The sequence below is a fragment of the Hydra vulgaris genome, chromosome 15 (genome assembly GCF_038396675.1).
Source record: "Hydra vulgaris chromosome 15, alternate assembly HydraT2T_AEP".
NCBI lineage: Eukaryota > Metazoa > Cnidaria > Hydrozoa > Anthoathecata > Hydridae > Hydra > Hydra vulgaris.
The window spans coordinates 1390107-1406723 of NC_088934.1; the positions used below are offsets into that span (position 1 = coordinate 1390107).

The following is a 16617-nucleotide window of genomic DNA, read 5'->3' on the forward strand; positions in this document are numbered from 1 at the left end:
AAATTTTGCCATATTTTCTAGGTTTTAGGATTAAAAACATTTTTTTTATACATTAGTTAATGCAAAATCAATGAGATTTTGCAAGTTTGTTTATGCTGTGAAGCTCTCGGAACGTTAATTATTTTTATTTTATGAATTAGATTCATATCTAAATAGGCCATAGAAGATTGGAAACTTTTTATCAAGGCTATGATTGACCATATGACATGTACTGGATCACAAATGAAGCAAACAATTTGAAATAGTAACTTGATTTTTTAAGATGTTTTGCTTGCTTGTGAGAAAAAAATAGTTATAAAAATGCGTGCAATAAAATATAGCGATCTTTTTATTTGCTCCAAACAGGAGTTTGTGTTAAGCTTGTATATATTATATTATATTATATTATATCATATTATATATATATATATATATATATATATATATATATATATATATATATATATATATATATATATATATATATATATATATATATATATATATATATAGCGACGTTAGAATTATCTTATAGTTCTAATAATAAGATTTTTTTGATAACTTATGTTTTCTCCATAACTTTTTTACTTATAAATTAGGTTTCAATAGATTAGAAAAACATTTATCTGAGGTACACTACACTACCAATACGTCATTTAAAAAAGTTAAAAATTTGAAAATACAAAATTAGAATATAGGATAAGACTGAACTAAATAAAAGACAATAACTAATGTCTTTCCATGCAACACATGTGTTTATATCAAACGTGTTAAAGAAATCTTAGTTTTACTAAAGTAACCATTTTCTTTAAAATGTACATTTAAGGCATGAGGTATAGTAGATTGTTGCACAATTTTTGGCGTATTTAATCAGTAATGTTTATTTTTACAATAAAATATTTGACTAAAGTTTTTATCCGATTTTTGCAGAAAAATCGTTGTTTATTTCTTATTTTATACTGATGAGATTTGATGATGAGAGAGTATTAAAGTCTACCATCTCTATAATACTTTTATCCTGTCAACGTCCTAAGGACGTCTAACATGGTAAAAGAAACTATTCACTTAATAATCATGCTATTTATGCCATATGTCATAAACATTTGTTAAACCACGCAATGACGTCTAGTATTTCTACAGTAATTAATATATGGTCGAAAGTTGGTAATTATCATCTTAATTTTAGTTACTGATAATTGCCAACTATGTCAGATTTAGTATAAATAACGCTGTTTTCTTAATAAGCATATATAAAAACAAGTTTAAAAAAATGCGTTGAGTTGATCTTCCTTAGTCAGTTAAAAACAAAAAAAAATATTCACAACACCATATGTTTTACAATGATATGCGTAACTTGCTATCAAATATAAATATAAAATTTTAAAAAAGTAGGCACAATTCATGCGAAAAAGTTTATTTTTTTTTGATATATTTTTTTCTACTACAATTATGTTATTTTATTTGCTTAGTTTAGATTTATAATTAACTTTACATAAAATGTTTAAATTATTTTTTTGTATTAAAAATATTACTTAACAAAATATTAACTTCACGATTTAAAGACTTTGATTAATTTATTTATTTCATTTCGGTGCCATTATTTCTTTATTAAAGAATATTTTGCTGTGAATAAATACATACGCCAATGGGCGGTCGATAACAGCTACTTAACAAGTGGTGTTTGTTTTTATTGTTAAGAACTTCAATGGTATAGATTTCTTTGTAAGCATCCGCTGAAAAATTTTTTATTTCAATCTTCAATATTGTCCTTTATGTATAAGACCTCTTCCGCCGAATATTCTTAATAAAAGGAAAGTTCTGTTTTCATAGTTCTGAAACAACCAAGTTGCATAAATTGATTGTTTCAGAATCAAATTGTGCAACTATGTAATTCTGAAACAATCAAATTACATAATTTACATAAATTACAAAATTTGATTGCTTTAGAACCATAAAAACAAAACATTTCTTTTATCAAAAGTAAAAAAATCTTTTTTCTTTACCCCATAAAAAGACTATAGAGCTTCAGCAAATCAATTTAAGCTTTTCAATATGTTTAAAGTGAAAGCATCCCAACTGAAGCCCATTTTTCACTACCCAATCCGTTAGTTGAAATTTCTAAACTCTAAAATATGAAAACTAAGTCTATTTAAAAAGTATATTTAATAGACATGATACATTAAAAAAAATTTAAAAACACTTAAAAAATAAATTCTAATTTAATTTTTATATAATCACGTATTTATTATTAAAAAATTTTTTTAAAAAAAACCTTAAAATTGAATAAAGTTACAATATTCATTACTCCAAAAAAAAGTTTCCGACACACACTGTAAAAGAGAATTTAATCAAATTGAATCAAACCTATAATGAACTAGTAGCTACTTTGCTTAACAACTAACAATTTGTGAGGGGAGTGTGTTTTAACAATAATCACTAGGAATTGTATCTACTTTACAAAAAATTGTAAAAAATTAAACGCAAGTTCTGATAAATCTTTAAGTTGAAACATTTAATAAAACTATGATTTATCAGAATAAAAGTGTGTGTATATACACGCTTTTTTTCTGATAAATTATAGTTTTATTAAACGTTTTAACTCAAAGATTTATCATAACTTGTGTTTAATTATATATATATATATATATATATATATATCTATATTATATATATATATATATATATATATATATATATATATATATATATCAGTGACAGGTTCTGAGAGGGAGGGGGGATGTGGCATGCATCCCTCCCCCCCCCCCCCCCATCAGAATCTAAAAGTCCTAAATAATCTTGTTAAATGTCTCCCTTTATAAGGAGACGAACATATGGTAGAAAATACAAAAGTATTTCAACATCCTCTCCCCCCCCCCCCCAACAAAATTTCTCGGACCGTCACTGATACACACACACACACACACACACACACACACACACACACACACACACACACACACACACAAATATATATATATATATATATATATATATATATATATATATATATATATATATATATATATATATATATATATATATATATATATATATATATATATATATATATATATATATATATATATATATATATATATATATATATATATATATATATATATATATAGTATATATTTGACTAAAACATTCAAAGCTCAAAATCACTCAATGCTTTTTTATTCCATTCCAATTTGTTAAAAACTCTTTTAAGATCTTTCATTTATTAAATTTAAATTTTTTGATAAAACTGTGTTAAAAACTTCACAATAAAATACTTGATGCAAAAAAAAGTTATATATAAACTGATTCCAAATGTTTTGTAATTGTCAAATTTTATTCTCTAATGCGAGAACCTTTGGATTATCTTTAAAACCAAAACAATATTACTTTGGTTATACTCCAAATAAAACAATAATCCATGTATTATCCTTCAGTAATTAATAATCCTCCTGATACCATTTTTAAACTTTTATAATTCGCTTAAAAAGTTATGAAAAAAAAAAGTTATGAGTATTTCTCAGATTTTAATTTCTTACTCTATATTCTATATTCCCGTTTGTATATTTGCTTTACGAAATTATCCCTACAATCAGTTATTCCTGCAATCACGAAATTATCCCTACAATCAGTTTACTCGAATAGTCTTGCTTTTTGGATTTTTATTTCGTCAAGCGTTAGCTAACATCAGATTCTACTTAAAAATAGAACAAAAGAAAATAATAGAAGAACAGTAAAAATTTTGAAAAAACAAACAAAAATAAAGTTCTTTATGCTTTTTTTTATTAACATTTAACCAGCTTTTGTATGTCAACAAGTTTTGCGTAGTTTTGTGAGAAACATTTATTGACGTGCGAATTTGTCATTTGGTTTTTATTTTTAAAAAAAAGAGGCTTTTTTACTCTCTCTATATAATTTTACTTTACTTATTTATATATAGATTTGTTTCATATTTATACTAATAGATACTATGAAGTGAATGTAATATACAAATTCTATGAAGCATATGTAATATACCAATTACTCTATTTATTATTTTAACATGTTTAATTATTCATTTTTGTCTATTACTCTTAAATTTTTCCAATATATTTGCGTTCTAATAACTTTTTTTGTATATTTATACTTTTATTCATATCTAGTTTTTTATATTAAAAGATAACATGATACTAATCGGGAAAGAATGTTTATAAATCTACTTTGTTTTCTGGTAATTCAGCTTTATGAAATATCATATGTAAATGGCAAAGAATCAGGAAATAACGAAATAGGTCAGTATATAAAAATAAAAAAGGTTCAATACACTTAATAAAACTTGAAAGCAAATACAAGTTATATAAAGATGAAAAATGATAACAACATAACTAAAATCCGCAGTTAATAAATTTTTGAGTTAACAAATTTATTGTTATGATTTGGGTTTTGAACACTTCGATAACGACTTTGAATGTTATTTTAAGTTTTATAAAACTATTGTTATGTCCAAGCTACTCATCAACTGCATCAGCAACAAATTGTTTTCTCTTACGCAGGTTTGAATATATAATGAATATGAAAATCTTTTATGCATTATCAAACATCGATGTTTATATAGGTTCTTTCTTAGGATTAATTAATTGTAGTTTTCAAAGTTCAAAAGTTTCAAAGGTCATTATTTGAAACAACATTAGCTGAAACATTTACTTTATGCGAGTTATCAAAACAGAGCCACCAGCATGATACCAGAATGAATAGAATAAAATATTTTAACCCTATCATTTAGCTAATTTTAAATTTGAAGTAATATGAAACAATAGATAAAACTTTCATTCATATTCCATGTCGTACTTTATTTATAGATATTATTTATCTATAAATAAAGTATGACATATTTCAAGAACATCGGAAAATAAATCAAGTGTAAATAAGATCGGTTCTGACCTTAGCCTTCCTGGTGCCCTAGTGTAAAATTTTTATGGCCTCCCCTGACAACATTATAAATTTGCTTGTAAATTACATGAAAAATATTAACAAGTTATATTTAAGACTAATACATTGCAATAAAATAATTATCAACATACATCACGAAAACGTTCCTTTTCAGGATACATCATGAAAATGAACGTTTTGTTTACATAAATAATTTTTTATTAACAAATACAAAATTACAATGTGTGAAATAACAAAGTTTTTGCCCCAATTTACTTGCCGCCCTCGTCTCGTGGGGAACACTATCTCACCCTAACCCCCCCTCCCCGCCCATTACTAAAAAAAAAGAAGCTGGTGCTGATTAAGATGCAAATAGTTTTATAGCTCTGCATCATTACATCAGTAAGTAGCTCTGTACTTTTACGTCCGAGACTATGATTAATCATATAAAGAACCAAGCTGTTCATATCACAAGTAAATGCTTATACACAAGAGCTTCAATTTAAATAGTTATCTTTCCAAATTGCTGTTAAATACTTCCATATCACTAATCAGCAGGTGTAGTGTAGTGTTTGTGGTATGGTGTGGTGTTTATTTGTTTAATCGAAGATAATTATCTTTTAAATCAACTACTTAATTCATCCACTTAATATGTTTTGCGAGGATTTTTCTGGCTTTATCATGCATATGAGTTAGAAAGTTATCTCTCGTTATTCTCATTTTGATCTTTTCTCGTTAATCAATTATCGATGACACTTAGTATAGCTGACGTTCTCTTTAATATATTAAAGCACGTTTTTTGGCAAAAATGTTTTTATATATCAATACCAGATGCTTTTTATCTTCACCAAGTTTTCCTGCGTTCAAAAAAACTCTTAGAAAAGCATTAATATTTGCAGCAGCAATAAATGATGACTTGTAAAATCAGTCAGATACAACAAAAACATTAATATCAAGATAATATATATTTCCATATTAAGATATTAACTATATTATAAATAATGCTTTTTATTAACTAATTTTTTTAATATTTCAATTTTTTTAAATTAGTGTTTAATACTACCCTAAGAGATAAAAATGCTGCAATGCAAAACATCCAGCTAATATTAAATGAAACCTACAATTGTTTTATAAATAATGCGTATCTAGTTGAAAACATATTATCATCATAAAATATTCAGAAAAACGTATATATATATATATATATATATATATATATATATATATATATATATATATATATATATATATATATATATATATATATATATATATATATAAATATATACAGTATGCAAAAAAAAAAAATCGTACACTTAAAAAAAAATCATAATTTTAAAGATTGCATCAAAAAATGAGTTGTCCGTTAAAATATTTAAAAGTTTTTTTTAGATATCTTATTAAGTAGTGTTTTAAGAATTTATTTATGTATTGGTGAATTAATTGCTTTTCAAACCTTTTGAATTTTACACAATTGATCTAATGATGCTTAAAATTGACTGCAAAAAAAATAATTGTACAGTTTAAAAATAATGTCAAATTGATCAAATTCCATGGAAATTAATATCGAGTGGGGCCTCCTTTAGCCTTGATAACCTTATCTAGATGATTTGGCATTAAGTTAATCAAATTTTGGGTCTCTTCTGTTGTTATATTATCCCATACCCTCATTAAAGCTTCTTCTATTTTTCTATCCAAAATATACCACCAATTTTCTATTGGATTCAAGTTCAGACTTTGAGATGGCCATTCCAAAACATTGACGTTTTTTATGTCAATGTATACCTTCGTTTTCTAAGCGGTATGTTTTGGATTGTTATCCTGCTGGAGTATGAAATCACTTCCCATTCTCAATTTTTAAGTATATGGTTGCAAGTTAGCTTTGAGAATTTCACAATACATTGAAGCATCCATTTTGTCATCAATAAATGTAAATTTCCCCACTTCTTTTTTTTTGTTCCATAAAAATGGTCCGCGAAAAGCAATGCAAAACTTACTATAATTTGTTTGAAAATATGGCTGCTTAATAAAATTATCATTGCGTAAAATGTATTTATTTTTATTTTTTGACAAATACAAATTATGAAAAGAAACCGGGGAAGAATTGATTTTACATAAAAGCATAAAACATAGTACATTATAAATATTAAGTTGAGATTTATTTAGTGCATTCATTTTTCTTAATAGAGATTTTGCATGGGTAAAACGTTCACTAAAATTCATTAAAAGTGCTACGTGCTTCTAATGAAGATGAAAAGGTTCAAGTTTGCTTTTATTGGTACTAGCCCATGCAATATTTGCATAGTTAATATGGCTGTGAATAAAAGAGAAATATAATTGAGTTAGAATTTTCTTATTCAAAAAGCTTCTTACCTTATTATGTAAAATTCCTATACTTTTTTAAGTTTAGCTGCATAAATTTTCAATGTAAATTATCAAAGTAAGGTTATAATCAACATAATCACCTAAAAATTTTGTAACATTTACTCTGTTTATTTCGACATTTATTTTTCGACATTTATTTGTAACATTTACTTTGTTTATTTTTCATTATCAATGAAAAGGGATGGCATTTTGTTAGGAATTAATTGTTTTTTAGAAAGTGGATGAAAGAAAATCCAATCAGTTTTTTTAATGTTAAGCGATAATTTGTTTGATTTAAACCAATTAGGAATGTTGTTTAATTCTAGATTCATAAGTTGAAACAGTGTAGGGATGTTATTATGTGATAAAAATAGGTTTGTATCATCGGAAAACATTATTGTCTTTAATCTGGATAATTATGAAGATCGTTAATATATATGAGAAAAAGAATAGGTCCGAGAATTGATCCTTGTAGAACACCACAGGTAATCTTTAGCAAATTCATTGATGAAGGAGCACCGACGGATACAAATTGTTTGCGATTATTTAAATAACTTTTTAACCATTTAAGAACATTTACAGTTATTCTGTAATGTTTGAGTTTTTGAAAAAGAATTTTATGGTCTATAGTATCAAAGGCTTTGGATAAGTTAATGAAGATACCTAAGGTATACTCAGATTTTTCAAACGATTCCGTGATACTACGTGTTAACTGGAGAATCGCGTGTTCTGTAGAGTTTTTTTTAAATCCATACTGATGGTTTTATAACAAATGATTGTCAGTAAGATGTGCGTAAATTCTGTTATAAGTAAATTTTTCTAGAATTTTTGAAAAAATTGGAAGAACAGATATTGGACGATAGTTATTAACATTTGTTATATCTCCTCCTTTGAATATCGGTGTAACTTTTGCTATTTTAAACTGATCAGGAAAAACTCCTTGTCTTATTGAAGATGAAAAAATCTTAAAAAGAATGTCTTTAATAACTTCGTTTGAATTTTTAATTATTTTGTTATTTATATCATCAAAACCACTCGCTTTGTTTGGTTTTAGCATACTAAAAGCAGTTTCAAATTCCTCAAGTGATAATTCAAAAGAATCGAGATTAGTTGTTGCTAAGGACGAGATGTCAATTTTTTTTTATATTTGGAATTTTTTTTTGCTAAATTAGGTCCAACTGAGACAAAAAAATTTGTTTAGTTCAATTGCTATTTCATGAGAATCATATATTATTTCATCATTAATTTTAATGCCATTTTTTAAAGCGCATGATTTAGATTTAGTGCTAGCAGTAATTTCTTTTAGAATTTGCCATGTGCGTTTGGAATGATTTTTGTTTTGCTTAAGTAAATTAGTATATTGATTTTTTTTTTTAGATTCTTTTAAGTCTTTTAAAAACTTTCGCACAATTCTTGTAGATGGTTTTACTTTCAAATGTCTTAGCTTTTAAATATTTTAGTTATAATTTTTGTTTAACTTTTGAAGATTTTCTTAGAACTGTTTGTAATCCATGGGGATTTTACATTTTTCAGTTTTAGATTTATTTTACATTTTAGAAAGTTAGCATCATATATTTCATAAAAAGATTTTAGGAATTGGTTGTAAGCTAAGTTAACGTCGGATGAAGTGCTTATATTTTTCCAATGAAGCAATGACAGTTTCTCCTAAAACAATGATAAATTTGCTTCATTGTAGATGCGTTTAAAAAAGATTTGTTTGCCAATTGGTATTTTATTTGGTTCTAAATTTATAGAGAAAAAAATAGGGAAATGATCGGAGATGTCACTTTTAATAATACCCTTTTTTAGAGATTCATAAAAAACATCGTTTGTTATGATGTTATTAATTAGCGAAGCTGATTTTTCGGTGGTTCTAGTTGGTTTATCTATTAATGGAAACATTCCATTTTTAAATAAATCGTTATAAAAATTTTTTATGATGTACATGATGTGGTGGTATTTAAAACAATTTAAGTTGAAATCACCAATTAAATAGTTTAGTTTATTTTTTTTGGTCAGTTTTTTTATAATTGTTGTAATTAAATAATTGTTAAAACATTCAATGACGCCAGAAGGTGGGCGATAATAACATCTTAATAGTATATTTTTAGTTTTTTTGGTTAAAATTTCGATTGTTAAAGTCGCTTATATCGTCATCAGAAATACACATGTCAAACCTCGTAAAAAATTGAAAACTTTCTTTTATATAAATAAGCACACCGCCACCTCGCTTTTTCGCTTTACGCGATATTATTTTAAATCCAGGCAAGTGAATATTTGAATTAGAATTTACTTCATCAGAATCGCACCATATTTCGGTTATATAAATACAGGTTTCGGTTATACAAATACAGGTTTCGGTTATACAAATACTATGCATATATGTCATGAATTGACTACTAGCAAAATAAAAAAACTCCTCAAACAAATTTTATTTTTTTCACTTTGAATCTCACCGCTGTCGCTAAACTCGATTTAGTCTGGTTCTATGTCTCATTATGCTGGAATTTGTCTTTTCTTCCTTGGTTTTCAGCCTGTGTTAGTAGTACTTCTTTGCATTTTCATTCGGTTTTGCTTTTGTTTTCCGGTTTATCCCGTTTTTTTTTACTAGTAGCAGCACCTCCTACATCCTGCTTAGATTATCATCTGATTGTTTCAACAAAATTGGAAAAGAATCCTTGTTAAGAGTTGTGGCACACTTTCCGATTCCTTGCTTTTATTTGGTCAATATTTGTCTCCAGGCAATTTTCATCGGTCAGAAATACGCAACGCCGAGTGGTTGAGTTAGATTAGTTGAACTTGGTGGCAGCGCCACAAAGGCATTATTATTGTCTTCACAAGTTTTGAGAATACTCATATTGATATGACTTGCCAGATTATGACTAAAAACCACTTTTCTCTCTTCCAGTCTTTTTAATTTTGGCAGTAAGGTACTCAGAAACCAGTCCTCGAAAGTTAATCTTTCTAAGCAACCACTTTTTGACCTATTGTAACAGGCGCCTGCCTTCTTTCAGGCCCACCTTCTGTCCAGTAGTCCAAAGACCCTCTATTTTACTAATGACATATGGAGGTCATTAGTAAAAAAGAGGGTATTTCCCACATCAATACTACAGTACATTATGGAAATGGCTGATTTACTGTTACTTATAAATCTTTCGGGATACCTTACACCTTTCTTCGTGATAACTCGTTTGTTGCCAGTATCGTCGGTGAGGTTTGCCTTGTCAAAGCTCCATAAGTTTTGATGTGGCACTCCTTATATTTACTTTTCCAAGTTAAAATAGTAACTGTTGATAATTTCACTGATGATCCTTGCACTTTTAATAATGCTTGCAAATCTCTCTGTCAATTTTCTATTTTTTTTTTTTGACAAATGACTTTGACCACTCTTCCCCTAGCATGATTTTTTTTTTTTAACTTTTATTTTGCTATTTAACAATAAATAATCAACATATGTATATATACAAGAAAAAAAAAATGTCCGTAGAACAAAGAAGACAGTAAAACCTTGTCAACAAGCACTTTTTTTTATGGGCATAAAACTGCTGCGCTAATCAGTAAATCAAAAAAAGATCAAATAAAATAAATACTAAAATAATTAAAATTACTTGGTGATCCCTTTAAGCACAATTGGTTCTCAAATTTTAAAAATTTCTTTTTTTATTAGAAACTTAAATGAACTTAATGACTTTGCCATACATTTGAATCCTTTCTGATAACTGTTCCATATATTTGTCCTCGATACGCAATGCTATATTCAGCATATTTATTAAAGTTTTGAGGCAGTTTATATGAGTTACTTATATTTGCTCTTAGATAATAGTTTTCATTTATGTTTATTTCAAACTTGTTATTAAAGTTTGCAGGAGAGAGATTATTATTGAATCGATACATAAAAGTTATATGCTGATAGATATTTATTTCAAAAACATCCACCATTTTCATATCTTTCATTATAGGTTTGGCGTGTTCACGTTTATTTTTAAAGTAAATGATTCTACTAGCATGTTTCTGTTGACTATAATTTTCTTTAAGTTTTGATGGTTGCGTACTCGCCCATGTTATGTTTGCATAGCTGATGAAGCAATGAATTAGTCAAAAATATATTAGTTTGAGGCTTTGTTTATTGATATATGAGCGAACTCGATACATCATACCAATTATATTAGTGATTTTAGATTGAATATATTTTATTTGAGGAAGCCAGGATAAATTCTCATCAACAAAAACTCCTAAGAATCTAATACTGGCTTGTTTTTTAATTAAGTTATCATTTAAGATAAGGTCAGGCAACTTAAGAGGAAGGTTTTCTTCTGGTGTTTTTTTATGGAATAATATATAGTTTGTTTTTTCTGAGTTAAGTGAGAGTTTGTTTGCCCTAAACCAATTATTTACTTTATTTAGTTCAATATTCATATCTAAGTGTAATTTCTTGATATCAGTGTTAGTAAGAAAGATATTTGTATCATCAGCAAACATGACTGAATTAAGTTTTAAAAGTACATTGCAAAAATCATTTATATAAATTAAAAATAGTAGAAGACCAAGGATTGATCCTTGGGGGACTCCACATAAAACATTTAAAACTCCAGATTATATATTACACACGTATTGTTTTCTTTTGGTAAGATAACTTTTAATCCAATTGTAAGTTTTATTAATTATACCATAGTGCTTTAGTTTATCTAATAGGATGTAATGGTCAACTATGTCAAAAGCTTTTGATAAGTCAATAAGTACTCCTAGAGTAAATTTGTTTTGTTTAAAACCATCAGTTATTTAATTAACTAATTCAATGATTGAAAGCTCTGTTGAGAAGATTTTTGAAATCCAAACTGGCTTGGGTAAAATAATTTGTTTTTAATGAAGTGATTATAGATTCTATTATAAATTACACGTTCAAAAAGTTTTGAAAATACAGAAAGTATTGATATAGCTTTATAATTGGTTATGTCTGAATCTTCATTACATTTACAAATAGGAATTACTTTTGCTAATTTAAGTACATCAGGGAAAATCCCCGATGTTATTAAGGGCTTAAGTATATGAATCAGAGGTCTGCTTAGACAGATTTTTTTTTTAGACTGGTTGTTATTTTTGAAACATTTCAATTGGCGGCCAAACCTGTCAAGATACGATTTTAATACAATTCTTAGATCATAAACACTCAATGGATACCTAACTCGGACATCTTATGAAGATAATTGACAAATGTTTTCTCCTCTTCTTGTGAAAAAGTGTAGAATTTGGAACTGTCCATTTTGTTATTTCACGTCATTTCCTTTAGCAATTTTTCTATGAAGCATTGCTTTATTGATTTTAAAGTGATCAGCTGCATAACGATAGCTCATTTCACCAGATTTTACTGCAGCAAATGCAAGTTTTAAATTTTCACTGCTAAAATCATTATATTCTGGCACCAACTTTGCTTATGAACGTCCAAACCATATTTAAGGTATACGATCAACTAGCGGTGAATTTTAAAACAATCGCGATCTATAAAGTCAATGCAACCAAAATCTGATTGTTCAACGAAATAAAATGTTTTCACTTTAAACCTGTCAAAAAAATATAATGTTGAATTAGCCCCAAAATCATAGGTCAAATAAATTTTGGGAAAAATTTCCTAAAAAAAATTATTACATTATGCAGTTGAAATTGAATTATAAATAACACATCAATATGTTATCCATGACTAATGTTAAAACTTATGATTTGGATTAATACATCCAAATTTTCTCCATACACACTAAAAATTAAAGGTAGAAATTTTTAGTTAAGGTAGGATATGTGATATACCCTTAGTAAGGTATAATTTTCTACCTTATAAGGTAGAAAATTATACCTTTAAGTTAGAAAACTGTATCACAGATAATTGTTTTTAATATAATTTTCTACCTTAAAAGGTAGAAAACTATACCTTACTAAGGGTATATCACATATCCTACCCTAAGGTAGAAATTTCTACTTTTTTTTTTTAGTGTGTAGAGAAGAGTTCGAAGACATTTTTTTTAACGCATGCAAGTTAAAAGTACGTTTTTCGACATGCAAATTAAAAGTACGTTTTTCACTTACTGGTTACATATTTTTTAAAACTAATTCTCAGATTCTTAACCCTAATGGATTGGTCATGCAATGACTCCAGAAGACGCTGAGAAGAAGTACAATTCTTTATTGACCCACTTAATTAGCTTGAAGTATCTTTCACCAAGTCTTTCCTGATAAAGCTATAAATCAATTTACAAATTTCTTTAGAGAATCGTGGGTTCATTAATACAACTTTCATAAATTCAATAGAGATAGAGATAGTTTTGATGATTTCTATTTAAAAAATTTTTTCCATTGAGTCATGGACAAGCTTCAGTTGAAAGAGGCTCAAGGAAAAAGTACTTAAAAACAGGTGAAAATTAGGGAATACTCAAGGAAAACTCGAGGAAAATAGATTTCTAAAACTGCCATGAACCCTAAAAACAAAGTTAAAAAAGTGTTCAAGTATGTACTTAAAATTATGTGAAATACCAGGTTTTTTCGTGTAATTTTATAAACTTTAACCTTAAATTAAAGTACTTTTGTTTAAATTTTCGACCTATTAATCTGAAACAGAATAATATATTCTATCATAAAACAGGGAATGGGAGGGGAAGGAGTGATGGGAGGGAATCAAACATTTATACTTTTTTATATCTTTGTGAAAGTGTTCCAGCATAATACAGTTAATAATAACGCTAAACACAAAGTAGTATCTGCGAAACTTTTTTTGCTATTACCTAATAAGGGTATAACCTTCTGGAGGGAATCAACTTCACTGAAAATAACCACAGAGATCGGAAATTTGTACTTTCAGTGTATTAGTATTTTCATGTTGCTCATAAATAAAGTCCTTGTTAGTGTGGTGTGCGTTGTTGAGGCTCTTTGTTACAACTTTGAGTAAATAAGCAAGACTAAAGCAACTAAAAAGATTGTTGCTTTTTATAAGTATCTCTGAGAGCTACCACTAAGTTCGGTGAGCCATTCTAACAGTATAGCAACTTAAAATATTAAACATATATAACAATCATTATCACCAAATTATTTCAATATAACTTTTACAAATATTTTTGGTCTTCAAAAGAACTTTTCATCCCTTAAAATTTACCTTTTGCAAAATCTACTTGCTCTTTATAAAGCTTTAATATGGCTTTTTTGAAATTCAGATCTCATTATTGATGGGTATTATACATTAGTTTGCAAAGATTTTAATAGTCACATACTTGACTTGGGCACATAATTACATAATTGTAAAATCAGGTTTGAATACTCCAACTATTCCTCCTAGCAACTTTTCAATCAATCGATTTTTCTATTTATATTTATTATTCTGTTTTTTACTAAGATCGCACTTTTTTTGATATTATTTCTGATCAAATTTATCAAGTTCTTTCTCGTTATTTATTGATCAATTTGTTTTTATTGGTAATTTAAATATTTATTGCACTGAATGGCTCGGGTCTATTACCACTGACTCTGCTGGCACTAAATCTCAAAATTTGTGTCTTGTTCAATCTCTTATTCAGATAGCAGATAAAATTTTTGATTTGTTTTCTAGACAATGCTTATCATTTACCTTCAGTCCTTGGTTTATGTCTCCAATCGTATGTTGTGTCTTGTATCCGACCGTATGTTGTGCTCAGTTTACCTTTGTTCTTTCATTTTGGTTTAGGGGCCATCCATAAAGTACGTACGCAGGTATGGTGTACACAATGGGTGTTAAAGACAGTGAGTACGCGGTTTGACTATCTCTCCTTAACTTGATTTTATTTAATTTATTTTTTATCATTTAATTTCACGTGTGTAACAAATCAGTATTGTGTTTACTTTTCTAACATCAGTCACAATTTTTTAAATTTCTTTATAAATAATTAGGAGAGAAAAAAGAAATCGAGCGGCAATCGTTCTAAATAATATTTTTTTATTTTTCGTAATATGTTAGCGAGATGAGAAGCATAAAGACGTCAAATAAAAGCATACTTTTTTTGAATTCTTTTTTTTAAATTACTGTACGCAAACTAGTTTTTATCATTTCTCTTAAAATGTTAAAATATGATGTAACATTTTAAGATTTAAATAAGTACAGAGAAATGTTAAATAAACTAAATGTTTTTTTTTGTTTTTTATGATTTGAAATATTTATGCGTTGGGGAAGGGGGGAGGTGGTCTTTAAGGGAGAGGTTCTTACAAGGACGGAAGCGAGGGAAGGGGGGGGGGGGTCTTTAATCAGTGATTATACTGTTTACATACTTAATGGATGCCCCTTTACTTACAAGATTCTATCCTTGGTATTATGTTGTTTCTCACCTGTGAGAAATGCAAAAGCAGCAGGTCTTGCATTTCTGCCTCCATCTAATGCATGATAAAACCTTACTGCTCTTTAATCTCTTTGTTTTCTTTTTTATCTCATTTTTCTCTTCTTTAAATTGAGATCATGTTTAGCTTGAGTCATAATATTATCCAAGTATACAAAGGCGTCTTTTTAAAAGTTCATATCAACAAAATCATTCTCTGTTAAAGTTATTTTTAGCTTTGGAATGAATTAAATCAAATGGACTGTTGAGACTTAATTACAATAGGATGAGAATTTTTAAGAAGGTTCACAAACAATTTAGCAGTTTGTATTTACTGTAATTTGTATTTTTAATGCATGATGCGAATAGACAGAGGATGTTCTTTTTCTCCATATGATGTTGTTTCTATCTATATTGTTTCTTAAAAGACCCTCAGGATGCCTAAACAAAAAGTATGGTGATAATACCATATTTTTGGTTTAGGAACTCTAATTTTACTTTAGACTAGCTTTGTTACTTTGTTCTGAGTGCTATTAATACACTACAAATACTTTTTGTTACAGAATGTTTTACTTATAAGGTGATTTCGCATAAAAAGATCTATTTTTTTTCATAAAATGCAACCTAAAGTTGCATTTTATGAAAAAAAATAAGTATTCACCATTACCATGCTTTACCATTATTTTTTATTTTTACCATTGTTTAGAATATCACCAATATTTCATCATTTAACTCTGACCGGTTTCATAAATTTATTATTTGTAAAACAGGAGATAAGGAAAATCAAAGAATAAAATAGATAGTTGCTCTCAATACATAAAAGTAGACATTAATTAATTTGCAGAAAATTTTCCCTCCCACAACCTGAACACCCTGAACTAGTTAAGATATATTTAAAAAAATTTCCACTTATATGTCTATTAAGACCCCTTCCCCCACCTCATTTGTTAGATTAGTATGAGTATCGCCTTTATTTATTCTTGGATTTTTTTTATTTCCTGTTTTGTAAGTAAAAAATTTTAGTAAATTTGATCATGTTTTTTTTTCA

At 27.4% G+C, this 16617-nt stretch overlaps 1 protein-coding gene across 1 annotated transcript in view; it reads left to right on the forward strand.

Moving 5' to 3' along the window:
- The first annotated feature begins 4070 nt into the window (after positions 1 to 4070).
- The window catches only part of LOC136092295 (uncharacterized), a 51335-nt gene continuing 38788 nt past the window's right edge, over positions 4071 to 16617 (forward strand). Inside the window, exon 1 of the mRNA XM_065820173.1 lies at positions 4071 to 4247. Coding sequence (XP_065676245.1) covers positions 4160 to 4247 — 88 coding nt within the window. The 5' untranslated portion in view covers positions 4071 to 4159. The remainder of the gene's footprint in view (positions 4248 to 16617) is intronic.